At 42.0% G+C, this 16,183-nt stretch overlaps 1 protein-coding gene and 1 non-coding gene across 2 annotated transcripts in view; both read right to left on the bottom strand.

Annotated features, from left to right (window-relative positions):
- Ush2a (usherin) overlaps positions 1–16,183 on the bottom strand; it is a 666,484-nt gene that overhangs the window by 193,165 nt on the left and 457,136 nt on the right. Inside the window, exons 44-46 of the mRNA NM_001302219.1 lie at positions 9,621–9,830; positions 8,056–8,258; positions 3,450–3,562 (exon numbers count right to left, since the gene is read on the bottom strand). Of these exons, the coding sequence (NP_001289148.1) occupies positions 3,450–3,562; positions 8,056–8,258; positions 9,621–9,830 (526 nt within the window). The remainder of the gene's footprint in view (positions 1–3,449; positions 3,563–8,055; positions 8,259–9,620; positions 9,831–16,183) is intronic.
- LOC120096466 (U6 spliceosomal RNA) lies at positions 2,694–2,797 on the bottom strand. The gene has a single exon (XR_015636460.1). It is a non-coding gene; the product is annotated as a U6 spliceosomal RNA (small nuclear RNA).

Here is a 16,183-nt window from a genome sequence, read left to right as displayed (position 1 = left end):
GACTGGAGAAAACATTTACTGCAAGATATTAGACAGGAATAATTTCCAAGTTTATATGTATATAACTATATGAAAATAACAAATCAGACAGAAAATAATGAATCCAATTAAACTAGCAATAGATTTGCAAGGATTTCCCTCAACTAGGTAATTGACAAATAACATAAGAAAGGATAACTGGTCTCATCAAACATTAGGGGAAATGCAAATTAGAATTGTAGTGACATATCACTGCATACCTATTAAGATAGCTGTGAGGAAAGAAGGAACCTACATACCAATATTTTCTATTAAAAACATGAGACCTCCCCCTGAACCTCCCCTCCCCACACACATATTGGTCAGGAGTACAAAATGAGAGGATGCTTTATGAATGCGTTTGCTAGGCCACGTGACTCGGCAGCCACATGACTCGGCAGCCCTTAACTCAGTAGCCTGTGGTTCAAAAATCTTTTCTCAACATCTTTCTTTGGTTACTTTTTCTCCTCTTTAATGAAGTGCTGGCTATTCGCAGCTGTGTATCTCACACATGCGAAGTTTCCCAGCCTTCCCTTTTCTCTTCTTTCTTACTGCACTTTCGGAAAAATCATCTCAGAGTTTCTCCCAAAGTTTCACCCCAGTGCTCACACTTCCAACACCCACAGTGTCCCTTCTTTCTTCTCCGAGAGGTCAATGACTCCTTCTAATTTTCTGGTATCCTGGTTTTTGTCTCCTTGACAGAGGCTTTCCTCTTCTTTCTAGAGTGTGTATTTTCTGCACATATACTGTTTGTGTTTCTCAAGTAATTTTTTGTGTTTATCTTGGTCCTTTTGTCCAACTTGAAGAGTGATGCACCAGCCCACCCCATATAAAGCTGTCTGGGAGTGTCAGAAATTTCACGGGAGGCTGACCAGCGTACTTTCCCATTGGATACCTGAAGTGCAAACTATTATTTATATCTTCTGGAAGGTCCCTTAATCTGTTATACGGGAGTATTTTATATTACATGATTCATTGTTTACCAGATAAAAATTAGCAGTTTCTTATAAGAAGGCATTTCTGACTGGCAACTTGACATAGAGAACAGAGCTAGAAAAGGTAGCCAAATTCTGTGTTCCCACTGTAGTCTCAATCTCTGATTTTACCCTTCTGCATTGCCTCTGCCACTCTGTGCCTGGTGCCCCCAATTCTTAATATACATCACCGAGTTTCCCTGGTGGATAACTAACTAATCTCTTGGTAGGTGGACTGGACCAGATGATGGGAGAGCGAACTTGGATAGGTCTGCAGGGGGAAGGACCTTGGGTACCAGTCACTTCGAAGATCTTCAGCTAGGTTCGCCTTTGACCTTTACTGCACCCACCCACCCCTCCACAGTGTCTCCTGTTTCTATACTCCCAGATTTTCTTCAGACAATAAGCTGTTTTATATCATTCTTTCTGTCTCCAGTGTGATGCAACTTGACTAACCATTATAGACAAGTTGCTTCTTCTATGTAAGTTCTACTTCCAAAACTGTGTTCAGAGCTGGCTTGTGCCGGTGCCTCCTCTCCCCTACTTTCGCCATTCTTGTGGGGTCGTGTTCATTTGAATGGCCTGTCAACTTCTAACATTGGGAAGATGCAGTCCAGCCCTCGTCCCTCTGTTATCACCCACAGTGATCCCCATAAAGGACAGAACAGATATAATCATGTTGCCCCAGACATATTCCTTCAGTTTGTCATAAAGCTTAGAGACAATATTTTGATGGATATAAATAGATAGCCTGAGGCACGGTTCTTTGCTATGCGGAGTGTGTGATTTATAAAGATGTTGGAGGACAGGAGCAGCATAATACCCATCTCCCGAATGGTACTTATTGTCAGACTTTAAGAGTGGACTCAGTGTCCTATCCAAGATTCCTTCTATGCCTTATAATCCTCACTAGAGCATGGGGTTTTCTGCTTTATGGATCGCTCGCACATTGTCCGTCTTGACAGTATTTTCACATACTTTGCAAATATCTATTTAGTTTCCCACCCCCACTACATCTTAGAACTTTGCAAATTTAAAATTGTATTTTTCCTTTAGAATTGTTTTTGCTTCAAACAAATATGTTTGAGTAAACAATGAATAGAAGTCTCTAGTGGCCAATTAACTTGTCCACCTTTCCTTGACACAGCAAGCATCTAGTCCTGGTGCACATGGCAGAAATGGATGGGGAGGGTAATGCTAATTAGAACATCCGAAGGAGATGGCAGTGTATGGGTCTTCTCTTTGAAAACACACGTAAGAAGACAAGGCACGATTTTAACATGAGTATCGAATGTCTAGTTACCTGTGTTTGCTAATTGTCATAATTATGCTTTGCTTTAATTCAATATTCCTCTTTCCATACTGGTGGGAAAAATAAAAAAAAATACAAAATACAAAACAAAAAACTAGAGACATACCTATATTCCAGCTGAACCTATCATATTGGAAACACAGTGGTGGACAGAGTCCGTCTACCTGTGTTTAGGTGACTGATGGTAATTCGTCTCATTAGGGTCAAAGCAGGACAAGGGACCACATACATTTCCTTCTTCAGTCACACAGAGTACGGGGGGGGGGGTCGGCAATAATAGCCTCACTTCTATACTTGGAAAAAGCATTAAATCTTACTGCTAACAGTGGATGACGATGATGACGATGGTGATAATGATGATGGTGATGATGGTGATGATGGTGATAATGGTGATGGTGATGATGGTGATGATGATGGAGTGTCATCCTTGGGAAGGGGTCATGCTAATAGTCTCTGTATTATTGTGATTTTAATATATGTGTTGCCAAAATCCAAAGTAAGCACTTACTACTATTCTTTAGTTTGTTTGTTGAGACGAGGTCTTACTGCATAGCCCTGGCTCACCTGGAACTTGTAGACCAGGCTGGAGTCAAACTCATAGACCTATATCTCCAGTCCCAACTCTTGAGTTATTAAAAGACTCCCTTCTAATCTCTGGTAATTTCTTAGCAAGGAAAGACTAAAAAAAAAAGAGATTCTACCAAGAATCCAGTAAAATTGTTAACAGCTATGCAAACACTATTTGATCTACTTATGTGAGATATATATTTTAGTTCTGGCATAATCTGAAATACACAAATCAAATATTTTCTAAGAGACTCAGTCATAAAGTATTATAATTCTAATTAAAATTATATTTTGCTCTACAACAGGATTAAAAGGGCACATTTAAATAGAGAGGCTCTCTTATGTTTATCCAGCAATAGATGACCAGGCAAGAGATACGAGATCAGGAAAACAGCTTTTCAATGCTCTGATATGCAGTATAGATTACTTGAGAAATATAGGAAATTTGATAGGCGTCCACATCTACAGCAACTTTTAAGTGAGATTTTTTTTTTCACGGCTAACCTGATTTCTTTGATATGTGCTTCCATTTCGTATGATCAAAGTTGTTTAGATTGGCTGATAAAAAAGCTAGGTACCTTGAAGTAATATCACGGATTATAGGTATTGAAATGCCACTTGGAGTATCTTCCGCTGTGCTGACTTGGGTGCCACTGCTTTTCACACAGGCGTCTTTTGTGCAGACTTCCACCTGCAAAGATTAGTGTAGAAAGGAATGAATATGAATATAATCATCTTCAAAACAGAGCGGCAACACTCCGAATCTATCCCCTCCCATGAATCTCGTCAAGTTCTCTATAACCTCACGAGGCTTAGTAAATATTCATTTTTCTGTGTGTGAATCGAGTCCAGTGGCACGAGCTCAGAACAGAGTACAGAATTGGGCTCATGACAATTGATTTACTGATTAGCATGGCGATGCTCTGTCTCTGGTTCTAACCACTCACAAGGGGAAGGCTTATTAATCTATTCCGAACGGCCAAGGGACGGGAGATGCTCAGGTGCTGATTCCCGAGCCTAATGGCTTATCCCTGCACAGTGCTCTCCAGATCTATAACCATGTGCTGTAATGATGATATCTCCTGCAAGCCTTGACACCTTACAACAAATTGCCTAAATGCTAATATCTAATGGGAGAAAAATGAAGCCCAGGGAAACCTCCCAATGGGCTGAGCTATTTTATATCCATTTGCTCCAGCTGCAATAGTATTGTCCCCTTAATCACAGCAGAAAATCATCACTCACCCCTTAAATCCTGCCACCTAGTTAGAGCAAAAACTGAGAGGGTGGAAGAATTTAGGATTGGAAATGGGCCCCATAAAACATCAGTAACCCAAAAGGAGCGTATCCAGTAGCTGGGAGGAGGAATGAGTGGATACACCAGGGAGAGCTGATGGAGCAGCCACCACATACAGTATTATTCTATTTTCAATTAAAGGATAAAGTCAACTATTTTTAAAAGACTCATTTACTTTTAAAAATGTGCATGTCCGAGTGTATGTTATGTGCAACATGTGTTTGCAGATTCTCATGGAGGACAGAAGCAAGTGACAGATCCCTTGCAGGCTGAGTTATGGGTGGTTGGGAGCCATGGGAGTTATGGGTAGAACTGGGGCCTGAGTCTTCTGCAAGAGCACCAAGTACTCTTATCCACGGAGCCGCCTCTCCAGCCCTGAACTGTACTTTTTCTCATACTAATTGACATTCAAGGCCTTACATAGAGGCAAAAGAATTCTATGTACCGATGGTTCTTAAATTCTAGTGTTGTAGTTTCAAGTCAATCGATCTTCAGTTCTTTACATCAGAACTTGGTGGATGAAATTCACACTGTATTTAATAGACATCATTCTGCTCCAAACAGTGTTGTACCTAAACCGGAACTGGGCATGCGTTTACTACAGCACGTTATACACAGCTACAATATTGCCTTTTGTAGTAACAGTTCATTGACTTAAGCAGTCTCAAGATCCTACATTATGATTAAAGATACAAATAAGAAACAACTTTTAAGGTAGATTATCTTAAAATACAGCGGCGTCGATTTTGTGCCCACTAGAAGACATTAGACTCCGGCACACAATGGGATCAACTCAAGAAATTCAATGAAATTCTTTGTCTTCGGCATGCACAACGTATTTGTGACGAGCTCTCAACCAAGTAGATTTTTAATGTCTTCTGATATAAAATGATTGTCTTTATGATGAGATCTGCATTTCAACACATGTTTGCATGTTACATGTTTACCATGTGCGGTGAAGGAATCCGTGTAACGAATGGAGCGGTCTCCTTGCTTCTTCCTGTTTGGAGTTCAAGTCCTCCCTTCCTGCTGGTGATGAAGTAAGGTACTGTGGAATTAGCACCCCACTGTGATCAACAGCACGGGAACTGTCCCCAGCTGTCAACCGGAAGGCAGAGAAATCAGGAAACCCAAGATCTAGTCAGTTGTCTGGTGTTTGTTCTGGGATTTACTACCTCCTACCGCTTTCTTTGCTAACATATTACACGTATGTTTATGCAGTGAGCTAGTTGTATCTGTTTGTGTTCCTTCAAAAGATGTTCTTTTGACTTTAGGGAAGAATGACGCTGTGTCTTCTAACTAATGTAACGTTACCAGGCTCTGCCTTGAGCCTGTTTCTAGTACCTTATGTTGGATAACATCTGAATGAAATGTAGACATGAGGGCTTACCATGTTTACTTGAAAAGGCTTTAAAAACCAAGTTTTAAAATTGAAGTCATGATTCCCTTTCAAAAGGGGGGCATGAATTAATTTATTCAACAGGACAACTGGTCAGCTTCAAATCACTCGCTATTTTGTAGAAGAGGTTAACCTTAGGAAGTTTCATTCTACATATTGGGCATAACCGTTTGGTGCTGATTTAAATGATGTTTAACATCATAAAAAGTCACTAAAGTTTAACATTCAACTATACGGCCATGTGTACGTATGCCAAGTATGGTAACCCAAGACAACCACTCTTACAACAGAGATTAAGGCAAACTCTCAAATATATTGCCTTCAACTTTAGCCTTCTATCTCCATTTCAGTGACACAAGTCTGATTAAAATATGCTTTCTTCTGGTCACAACCAACCCAACCCAGCAGTGTGAGTAAAGTTTCCATTTTACTAAAGGGGACATGGCATGTGATTTTCTATGACAGCCCTTGTTCTATAGCCCAATATTGAGTGACATGTGCACACAGCCCTAATGTTCTCACCACCAGCCTGAACTCAGCCTGCTCAGCTTGATATCTAAATATTTTAATTAATTAGTTAGTTAGTTTTGGGGTGTGTGTGCACATGTGCATGAGTGTGATTGTGTGTGTGTGTGTGTGTGTATTCATGTGCTTGTATGTAGGCCAAAAGAGGATATCAAGATTTCTTAGAGCTGGAGTTAGAGGATATTTCAAGACACATGGATTATTATGTGGGTACTAGGATCTCACCACAGCACAGCAGGAGCTCTTGACCATGGAGCCACCTTTCCAGTTCAAGACTGTCAGCTTATGTAAGGGAATTGACCATACTTCCTTCTCAGAGTTCAGCCCTGTCCTACAACAGGGACCCAATGAAGACCTCATGGTACAGCATCCATCACCATCCCGTGTTCCTTGATCACTAAGATGTAGCTTCATGGGTTTATGAGTTGACCCGTATGTGCTCCTCCTTATATGTGTGGACTCTAAGGAGTGCGACTGCAAATGTCAGTCAGCCCACATGTGCTAATATAATGTGGTGCTAATGTAACTCACATGGCTTGTTGTGAATCAGAGTGCAAAGAAAAAAACAATTCATGAAGGTTTGTGTGTGTGTGTGTGTGTGTGTGTGTGTGTGTCTATTGTTTCTTTTGATTGCTTATGAAGCTAAGCCTGTTGTCCTGGTAGGGATGGCTGGAGGACTGTAGTCAAATTTTAATTAATTAATTAATTCTGGACTACATACATACACACATGCACAGACACTCACACACATGCACACTCACACACATGCACATACCTATATCCCAAAAACAATAATTAGTTAATTAATTAATTAAAATACTGTAGATGTGCTTCCCTGTCAGACATGGAAAAGTCTGACATGTGACATGGGCAGACACAGAACTACTGACAAAATGTTTCTGGGGTCAAATAAAATTCCTACATTTAATGCTTTTTTGAAATTATTCATGAACTGCTCATGAATTTTAGAAGCTGCATAGATTATTTAAAAATTTACTAAATTTCAGCCTTCTTTATGAATGCCGAGATCCCGAAATCTTTCCGTCACTGGTTTCTTCCCTTGGCCTTGTTATCTCCTGTCTCTGACATTCAGAAGATTACCAGTGCCCCCAGGGTAACTCTGTATCTCAGACACTTTAGTGCTCTGGTATTTCTCCTGGTTTAGACTCAGTAGACACTGAACAGGGTCCCTAAGCTTCTGGTGGACGAAGCACTCTCTAAACTCTGTGATGAATTCACCATATGGTGTAAGGACTCTTCTAGGGAGGGAGGGCCTGGACGTGAAGATTCTTCCTGATTCCCAAAGACGAACCATTTTAATGCAGCCATGAGGAACGGAGTCAGTCCTCATCTGCAGGGAAAACCCTTTGCTTTGCTTTTAGTTAGTTTGCTTGTTTTGTTTTTGAGCTTTTCGTGTTGTTTTTTTCTTCTGCTGGCTGTTCTTTATGTTTTCCTGATGCATTTGAAATCTGAATGCTAGCGGGGAACAGTGTTTCACATCATCCGTGCCAGGGCCTTAGGAAGGGGGACGGACAGCCAGGAAGCCATTGAGCAAGGCTACTTCCCTGAGTAAGTGGCAGAACAAAAGAACAGAACTTCTACATCAACAAGTGAATTCTGGTTTTGGCATGAACAGAAAGGTAGAGGAAGAAGAAAACCTAGAAAGAGTGTTGGCGATGCCGCGATTAGCTTCCTTTCATCAGTGGGCTCCATGATGCCTCCCTCAGCAGCACTGGCTCCATTTTAACCAGGCGCCCTTCTCTAGGGGTTCGAGTCTATGAGTCCTCACCGCAAACCGCTTTCATTCCGGTCAATTTCATTCTCTTCTCTCCTCTTTCCCGTCGAATAGACAATAATCTGTAGCCAGGACAAAGGGCCTCCACTCAGAGGCCCCGCTCGGCATGTTTTATTTAACGCATCCGTGAGCTTAATCATCCAAAAAGAAACAAAACAGTGGTCTGACCTGAATGTCATAGATAGTGAAGGGAGACAGGTCTTCCAGAGTGAACGACCCCGGCGCGCCCGCTCCAGCCTTGTGGAGCTCGTTATTTGCATAGACAGAAGACTCGGTGATGACGGCATTTGGGTTTGAAGGCGATGTCCAGATGACACGTACAGCTGTACTGTTGATGATGACAACCTCTGGGGGACGCATGCCCCGAGGCTCTGGAATTAAAGAAAGGAACCGAATAAGCTCCAGCTGTCTCAACCAAAGCACTTGTTAGACTAAATGCGGATTGGTGCGCGCGGGCTCAGCGAAGGGCTCCCCTCTTATCTGCTCTCCTGTGATGAAGCCATCACAGTCTGAAGTCCTCTGCAAATTGGCTTATTAGACTCTCAGTCAGAAACCAAAAGGAATTGGTGGCGAAACGCTCCATACCACCAGCATAGTGCTAATCTTCAATGCTCTGCGGCCAGTGGGGGGGGGGGGGGAGAGGGGAGATCTAAATGATAAATCACCCACCGGTCCGCACCTCTAACGGCTGTCTAGTATTTATGTCTCCTCGGAGGAGGGGGAGGGATTCGCTACTGAAGCCAAATAAAATAAAATAAAATCTAAGTACATGGAAGCTGCTGGAATGTTAAAGAAAAAAAAAAAAGAAAGAAAGAAAGAAAAAGAAGAATCATTCGCTGTTACTAGCTTGTAACTCAAGCGATAGGAAGCAATAATGCAATATTGTCATTATGTAAATGATTTTGAGTGTTGATTACCATAGGTAATGATGAAATCTAACATTAGAAAAAAAAACCTTGCTTAGCGTTAAATTACACAATTATTCAGGCATGTCAGAAATAACTACGCCAAGGCCTATTTTTATCATAAGAACTCATCTTAACTAGTTGAAAAATCGTCCTTGTGATCTGTCCTATTTTATAAACAAAAGGTGCCGACCTCTGACATCACAAAGGGAAATGGGTTCCACACTTAAAGAGTTCTGCTGATGGCCTGGAACACTCGCTTGGGAGGTAACGATATTATAATGTTTATAATGAGACCATATAAAGCCAGAAAGATTAGGAAGACCATTCCAGACTCATTTCTAACTTGCAAGTTGACTCTCTGGCTTCCTCTCCCTCGCTAACTGGCTTAGAAACCGAGACATGCAATTCTTCTTCCGGGCTGAGCTTCCGCCTACTGTTTTTTTTTTTTTTCCCAGTGACTGAGTGAGGGCTCTCCCTGAGCTTGGGTGTCATTTTGAAATGCACTATGCTTCTGAGACTAATCTTAGAAAAAAATGTTGCTGAATGTCACCTTTTATTAATGTGAGCTGGCTCCCAACTAAGCCTTCACTGCAACGAACAGGCAGCAACTGGCCTGATGGCTGATTATTTCGGCTCCGAGCTGGTGTCTCAAGGGTCCTGGCCCATTCATCTGTCCCTTTGAGACAAGGGGAACCTTAGCATTTTGGTTCCTACCCCTTCCTTTCAGCATCGGGAATTTTATAAAGGAAGGAGACTAATCCAGAAAGGATCCACTAATCCCACTGGCGTGACTGAAGCCAAGAGGCCCTTGAACTCTTCACTCACCTTCCTCCCACGTGGTCACTCGCACTACTGTACTGTTGATTGCATGGACTCCATTGAAGACCAAGAGGAAAACCTGGTACTCCACGTTTGGGGCTAAGTGGCCAATGACGTGAAAGTCTACATCTGGGAAGATTTTCAGAGACTCCACCGAGGTCCCAGAACTCCAAAACAGCGTGTAATATTCCACATCACCTTGCAGATCTTGAAATGCTATTAACAGAAAACACAGAATGTTGCTTATGTGGCAGATAGGGAAGGCAGAATAAATTCTCTTAACTGTTTCTAGAAAGAGAAGCAAAATGGTAGACTTTCAGTTTTATAAAATGTTCTAGAACCTTCTTTGGAGGTTGAAACTGGAGGAGTTAGACTTTATCTTTAAACAAATTCTATTTTTCTTTTCACTCTATAACCAAATGAGAAGTCATATTGGGGAACATATACTTCAATTTTCCCTTCAAATATTCTAATTATGCTATTTACAGTTATTTAAAGAACCCTCAAAAATCAACCTATTTACAAATCTATGTGCAATGAAAAATGACACACTGATGAGGATTTATGTGACATTTTTCAAAGATTTCTTTATATGAACATTAACATTGTGGGGCTCATTGCACAAAAGGCAAATTTTAATTTTGATTTTTCTTCCCTAGCCACGATACTACTTTTGCTTTATCTCTAGAAATATCTTTAAAGGATAGGTGTGCTGGTGTGGTTGGAAGGGTTTATGCCAGAAATTTTTCTAATTTAAGTTGGCAAACCCCAGAGATGGAGGAGTTTCTCTCCTCTGATGTCATCAACTGGACTCATAGCCATTCTTATTTCCTAAATGATAACATCAGTCCTGTTCAGCAAAGCCACTCGGATTGTCTGTGCGAGAGTTTCCTCTTCTCATTAGAGCATCACTCACTAATCTGTGACCATCCCATCACACGGGAGATGTGTTACACGTCAAGTTTGTGTTATTTGATACCTCAGGCAATCAGGCTAATCTGAAGGTTAAACCTTTATTACACGAACTATGAGTGCTTCTCGATGCTCACCTGAGAGACTTCCCCGGGGAGACACAACACATACACATGTACTCACCCAGAAAGGGAGCCCACTACGGACAAAATACCAAAGTGTCAATTGTAGCAATGCACGATTTGGTGAACCAGTGTTCCTTCTTCTGGGTCAACTAATGGGGGGTGTGGGGGAAGGGTCACTGATAAGGACAATGGGTAATTTAAAAGCACCTACATTACTGGCAATCCTACCCCCGGATGGGTGGTAGGCAGACACCAAAGCCAGCAACTCTGGGGCTGTGCTTGCGGCTTGCAGGCTACACTGCCATCTGAACTTTCCTTTCACAGTTTGGCTGGCAAACATCCCCAACCCCAGCAACTGATTATTCCTTCTGCATTGCTGGGGTTGGGGCTCCAACTGCCCAGAACACCCGACTTTCTATTAACCCCTGTCTGGTGGGTTTCTCCTCATTCCCAGAGATGTTCCAGTTTGGAGAGAGTGTCACAATTAGGTGGACTATGCCAAGCAGACAAAGGTAAACACATTTTACTTATGTTTACTTTACAGATGTTCCACGTAGCACACTTAGATTCATAGATTACACACATCTTGGAACTGGCATTGAGAGTTTAAGAACATAGATACTGCCCATTCTTACCCTGGCTCCACTTGTCTACCCAGTTGACACAGAGTACAAGCTACTTACTGCTCCAGGGACGAGATACAAGATGGTGGCTTAGTCCTGATACAGTAGCCTTTGGAGTGTTATTCTTTCTGGACTAGAAACAGGCAGTGTACCTAGACAGCAAGGGTTAACGTTCTGCCTTGTCCTGCCTTTTGCTGAATCTGAAGACACTAAACTGTAGAGAACCCACATACGCAAATGACATGGACACTCTGTGCTGCTGGTCACCACCACAGAGACGTTCTGTGAGGCCTAATACATAGTCTGTTTGGACTGCTCATGCCATGGTGCGGCTTCCTAATCAGTGAACCATTTAAGAGACAGAAGAGCCACAACTTAGGGACTTCTATGTATATTCCATTGACCTTATTTTCTCTCTGAGAGATGAAGAGTTGTAACTGAATTAGTTCAGAAGAGAAAGCCGGTGCGTGCTCCTAAGGAACATTCACCCTTTCTGTCGATTGATAGAAGTGACTGGAATATAAATTTTTGTTTTCTAAAGGAGGAAAATTGTGTTATATGGCTTCTTCATTTCATAAGACAAGGGGAATACAGCTTAGAAGATTCTTCCCTTTCATAAGGAGATTGGGGTTTTAGAAAACATTTGAATAATGTTCTTCAAAAATAACAGAAAAGGACATGTCTTGATGAAAAGAAACTATGAGGCATATGAAAATATGTGCCTGGAATTATGAAAAGGTTTGAATTGGGATGCTGTAGAGATCTACCTTGGATATGAAAGGGAAGCAAACACAGAAACAGGGAAGAATTAAAACCTGCATTGAATGAAGAAAATCTGCAGAATTTCAGATACCCAACACCAAAGAGTAAAGAAAAATGTACCTTCCAAAGTGGCAACAAGATACAAACAATGACAGTATCTACCTGCAACTCTTACTCAGGCGAGAGTGGCATTTATGTTATAGGAGTAACCAGCTGCTTTTTAAAAAATTGGATTTAAAGCCTGTTCTATCAGGTGGAATCTATACCTGACACTTCTAAAGTGACCAAGAACTTGAGACTAGATAAGTCATGGGCCTAGTAGAAAGCCTACAACTGTTATCCCGCTACAGGAACAAAGCAGGGGAGTGACTCCTGATGATGTTCTGCGATACTCAAAGATCAGTGCCTTGCTCAACCCCCAGAGAAGCCCCTGAAGCAGCTTCTTGCAGTAGATGGCAATTAACAGAGACTTGGAGCAGGACAAGGTACAGAGAGACTTTGGAGTACTGAGCTTTAACTGGATGTCTTTGTCCACTCCTGCACACAGGGGTCTCTGTGAAGAGGAGGCAGAAGGACTGTAAGAGCAGAGGTGGCGGATGACTCCAAGGAAACAGTGTGTTCTTAGACAAAATGGGGCTGATATTAATGTAAACTCACAGACCGACAGCATAGTTCAGAGAAGCACGGGTTCAAGGCTGGCAACATTGTAGCGAGGAGAAGGAGAAACGATACCAACCCCATCCCTACAGGAAGCTATTTACGCTTGATACAAGCTAGCAGATGAAAAATCAGATTTTGCTAGAGGAGTGTCACCGGGTGTATCAGCCACACTCCTGGGCAGGGGCATGGCCAGGGCTACTTGGCCAACACAAAACAAATCCCATGGTGTTTTTTGTTGTTTTGGTCATTTGTGTCTTACTGTTCTATGTTTTGTGTTTGCATGCATGCGCGAGTGTGTGTATATGTGTGTGTTGTTTGTTTTGACTCTTTTTTTTTAAATACTTTCATTTTTAGAGAAAAAGAACATGAAGTTGGGTGGGTAGGGATGTGGGAGGATCTCTTTGTGAGGATCTGGGAAAAAGAGTATGATTAAAATATATCTTATGAAAGTTTTAAATAATAAAAATACTAGGGAGACCAACTTGAAGGAAGGAATCGTTTCTTTTGAGTCAGTGTTAGAGGGTTAAGGCCAGAGATGTCTGGTTCCATTCCTGTGGGCCCAAGGTACAGGTGAATCATGTGTGTGAATGAAACGGAAGGACAGAAAGCAGAGACCTTAAGGGTGCTGACCTGTGAGAACCTTCAAACACTGCAGCAAATATTCATCGTTATATCAGTTAAACCTTACCCACAATGAAGAGATGCTTATAAAGAGAATATAATTTATCTTAATTTTTATGGCTTTGACAAAAATGCCATCGTCAAGGCAACTTATAAAAGAAAGTATTTAATTTGGGCTCATATTGTCAGAGGATTAGGGTCTATGACTGTCATGGTGGGGAGCATGGCAGCAAGCAGGCAGGCACAGTGGTGGAGCAGCAGCTGAGCGCTTACATTTTTATCCTTAAGGTGGAAGGAGAGAAAGAGAGAAAGTCTAGGCCTGGTATGAGCTTTTGAGACATTAACACCCACCCCTCAGTGACACACCTCTTTCAACAAAACCACACCTCCTAATCCTTCCCAACAGTTTCACCAAACAGAGACTGTGCATTGAACATATGAACCTTTGGGTTCACCCACACTACCACATTCTCTTAGCCAGATTACTGACAATATATCTAAATATAGGTATATCACGGTATACCCTGGCTAAAGCAAACTAAAAGTTAAGGATTATCTACAAAGTTGTGTTCCTTGTTGCTGGGATAGAACACCCAATGACAACAGCCTCTGGGAGGGCTCATTTAGATAAAGGGTTCAGAGGGTACAATCCATACCAATGGGGAAGGCAAGGATAAGTGATGGCAGCTCTTTTTTGGAGTATTGAGAAGCAAACAATAGGACAGGAGATGGAGACTGGGCTGTAACCTTCAATGTGAGCTCTCAGTGACATAACTTTACCAGCAAGGCATGAGGTCCCAAAAGTTCCACAACCTTCCAAAACAGCGCCACCAGTTGGGAACTAAATGTTCAAACACATGAGCCAGTGGACTGTCCAGTCCACATCCAAAGCATAGCAGAGGGGGAAAGAATCAGACGGGCTTCAGAAGGCTTCAGAAGACAGGGCATCAAGTGAGGGATGGGGTTGCTATCCCACAGTTGAAGCTCTGACCCATAATTCTTCCTGTCTGAAAGAAATGCAGCGATAGAAATGGAGAAGAGTCTGAGGAAAAGAAGGTCCAGTGACAGACCCAAAGTGGGGTCCAGCTCAAGGGGAGGCCCCAAGACCCGCTACTCTTACTGAGGCTATGGGACATTCACAAAAAGGAACTATCCTGACTGACTGCCCTCCAAAAGACCCCACTGAGAGAGTCATATGCAGACATGTGCACCCAACCAATGAACAGAAGTTGCTGACACCTTTGGTTGAATTAGGGAAAAGCTGGAGGAAGCTGAGGAGGAGGGTAAACCTGTAAGAGGACCATCAGTCTCAATTAACCTGGACCCCCGAGATCTCTCAGACACTGGATCACCAACCAGGCAGCATCCACCAGCTGATATGAGATCTCCAACACATGTACAGCCGAGGACTCCCCGGTCTGTATTCAGTCAGAGAAGATGCACCTAACCCTCAAGAGACTGGAGGTCCCAGGGAGTTTAGAGGTCTGGTGGGGTGGGTGGAGTTGGTAGGGTAGGTGGGGTGGGTGGGGTGGGGACATCCTGGTGGAGATGGGGGGGGCGGGTAGGGAGGAGAACAGAACTACTATCTTACTAGGCAAAAATTAACACATGGTTACTTTAAAAAATAACTTTCATGATGATCTGGTGAGCTGTCTCTGAGGAGAAAGACAAGCCTGACCACCTGAGTTAAACCCTGGAAGCCATAGTGGGATGAGAGTCAGTCAGCTCCCTCAAGCTGTTTCCCCTCTGACCTTATCTGAGAATTCAGGCATACGCACATACACGAAACAACCGACACTCACAACAATAATAAGACATGCAAATACATGCTCATGATTAAACTGTCTGGAATCATCGTCCAGTGGGTGGAAAGGCGAATTGGAACCCAGAATTTAGGATTGAGAAAATTTAAGGATTGATCCTAAGTACTGGGGCCATTTTGAGAAGAATTATTGTGTATATGTGTGTTTATAAGTTGTGTGCAATATTATATAACAATGAAAATAATTTATAAAAGAAACATTGAGAATTACAATGAAGATACAAATTAATTCCTTATGTATATGTGAAATACAAGGATATGGGAAACAGTAAAAGATATCACTAACTGAACACTCACTAAATTAAAATAATACAAATGAAATCTTTAAAATGAAGGTGGAGACCACTGTCTTTAGGTGACATCTTTTGATGGGTAAAATGGGTCAAAAATACTATTTTTTCGTTTTTCCTGATACTTTAGGCATGAAGAACAGAGAAAGAAAATCTATTTGTGCTGGAAGCTTATAGTGTCCATCCCCCTAGTCCTGCAAAAAGTTTGAACATGCAGAGATACTGTATCCTCACATTACAAACGCGTGTGAGGGAAGCAGGCAAATCGTTAGGTAGTGAATCAAATGGTTCTGAGCTTGCCCTTCCAGAGTTAACCTCAAAGAGTGACCTGAAACGATTCCAGGGTTGGAGCCGAAGTAACCACAGGTTTTATTGCCTCTGCCCCAATAAAAATAAAAATAAAGATATCAAATGGCTTCTCTTTGTCAACCTTAGATTGATGCAGATTTACCTAGGACTTTTTTTTTTCTTTTTGCTAAAATGATGTGTGTTTGTGTGAATCACAGCAGAGGAATGACATGTCTTTTGCTATAATGTCCCTGTGTGCATGTGTTTGAGTAAACATTTACTATGGTGTACGCATGAAGGCCAAAGGGGGTGAGAGGGCATGTGTGGAGGTCAGAGGTCAGCCTCATGTGTTGACGCCCACCTTATACTTTTAGACATAGTCTCTGTTCATTACTGTGTTTACCAGATGAGGTGTGCTGGGATCATCAGTGGAGTTTCCTGTCCCTGTGTCTTGTTATGTCATAGG

Source organism: Rattus norvegicus, chromosome 13 (assembly GCF_021556685.1).
Source record: "Rattus norvegicus strain SHRSP/BbbUtx chromosome 13, alternate assembly SHRSP_T2T, whole genome shotgun sequence".
In the NCBI taxonomy this organism is placed as follows: domain Eukaryota; kingdom Metazoa; phylum Chordata; class Mammalia; order Rodentia; family Muridae; genus Rattus; species Rattus norvegicus.
Note: the sequence above shows the minus strand (reverse complement) of the source record. Positions and strands in the feature narration are given on the sequence as shown.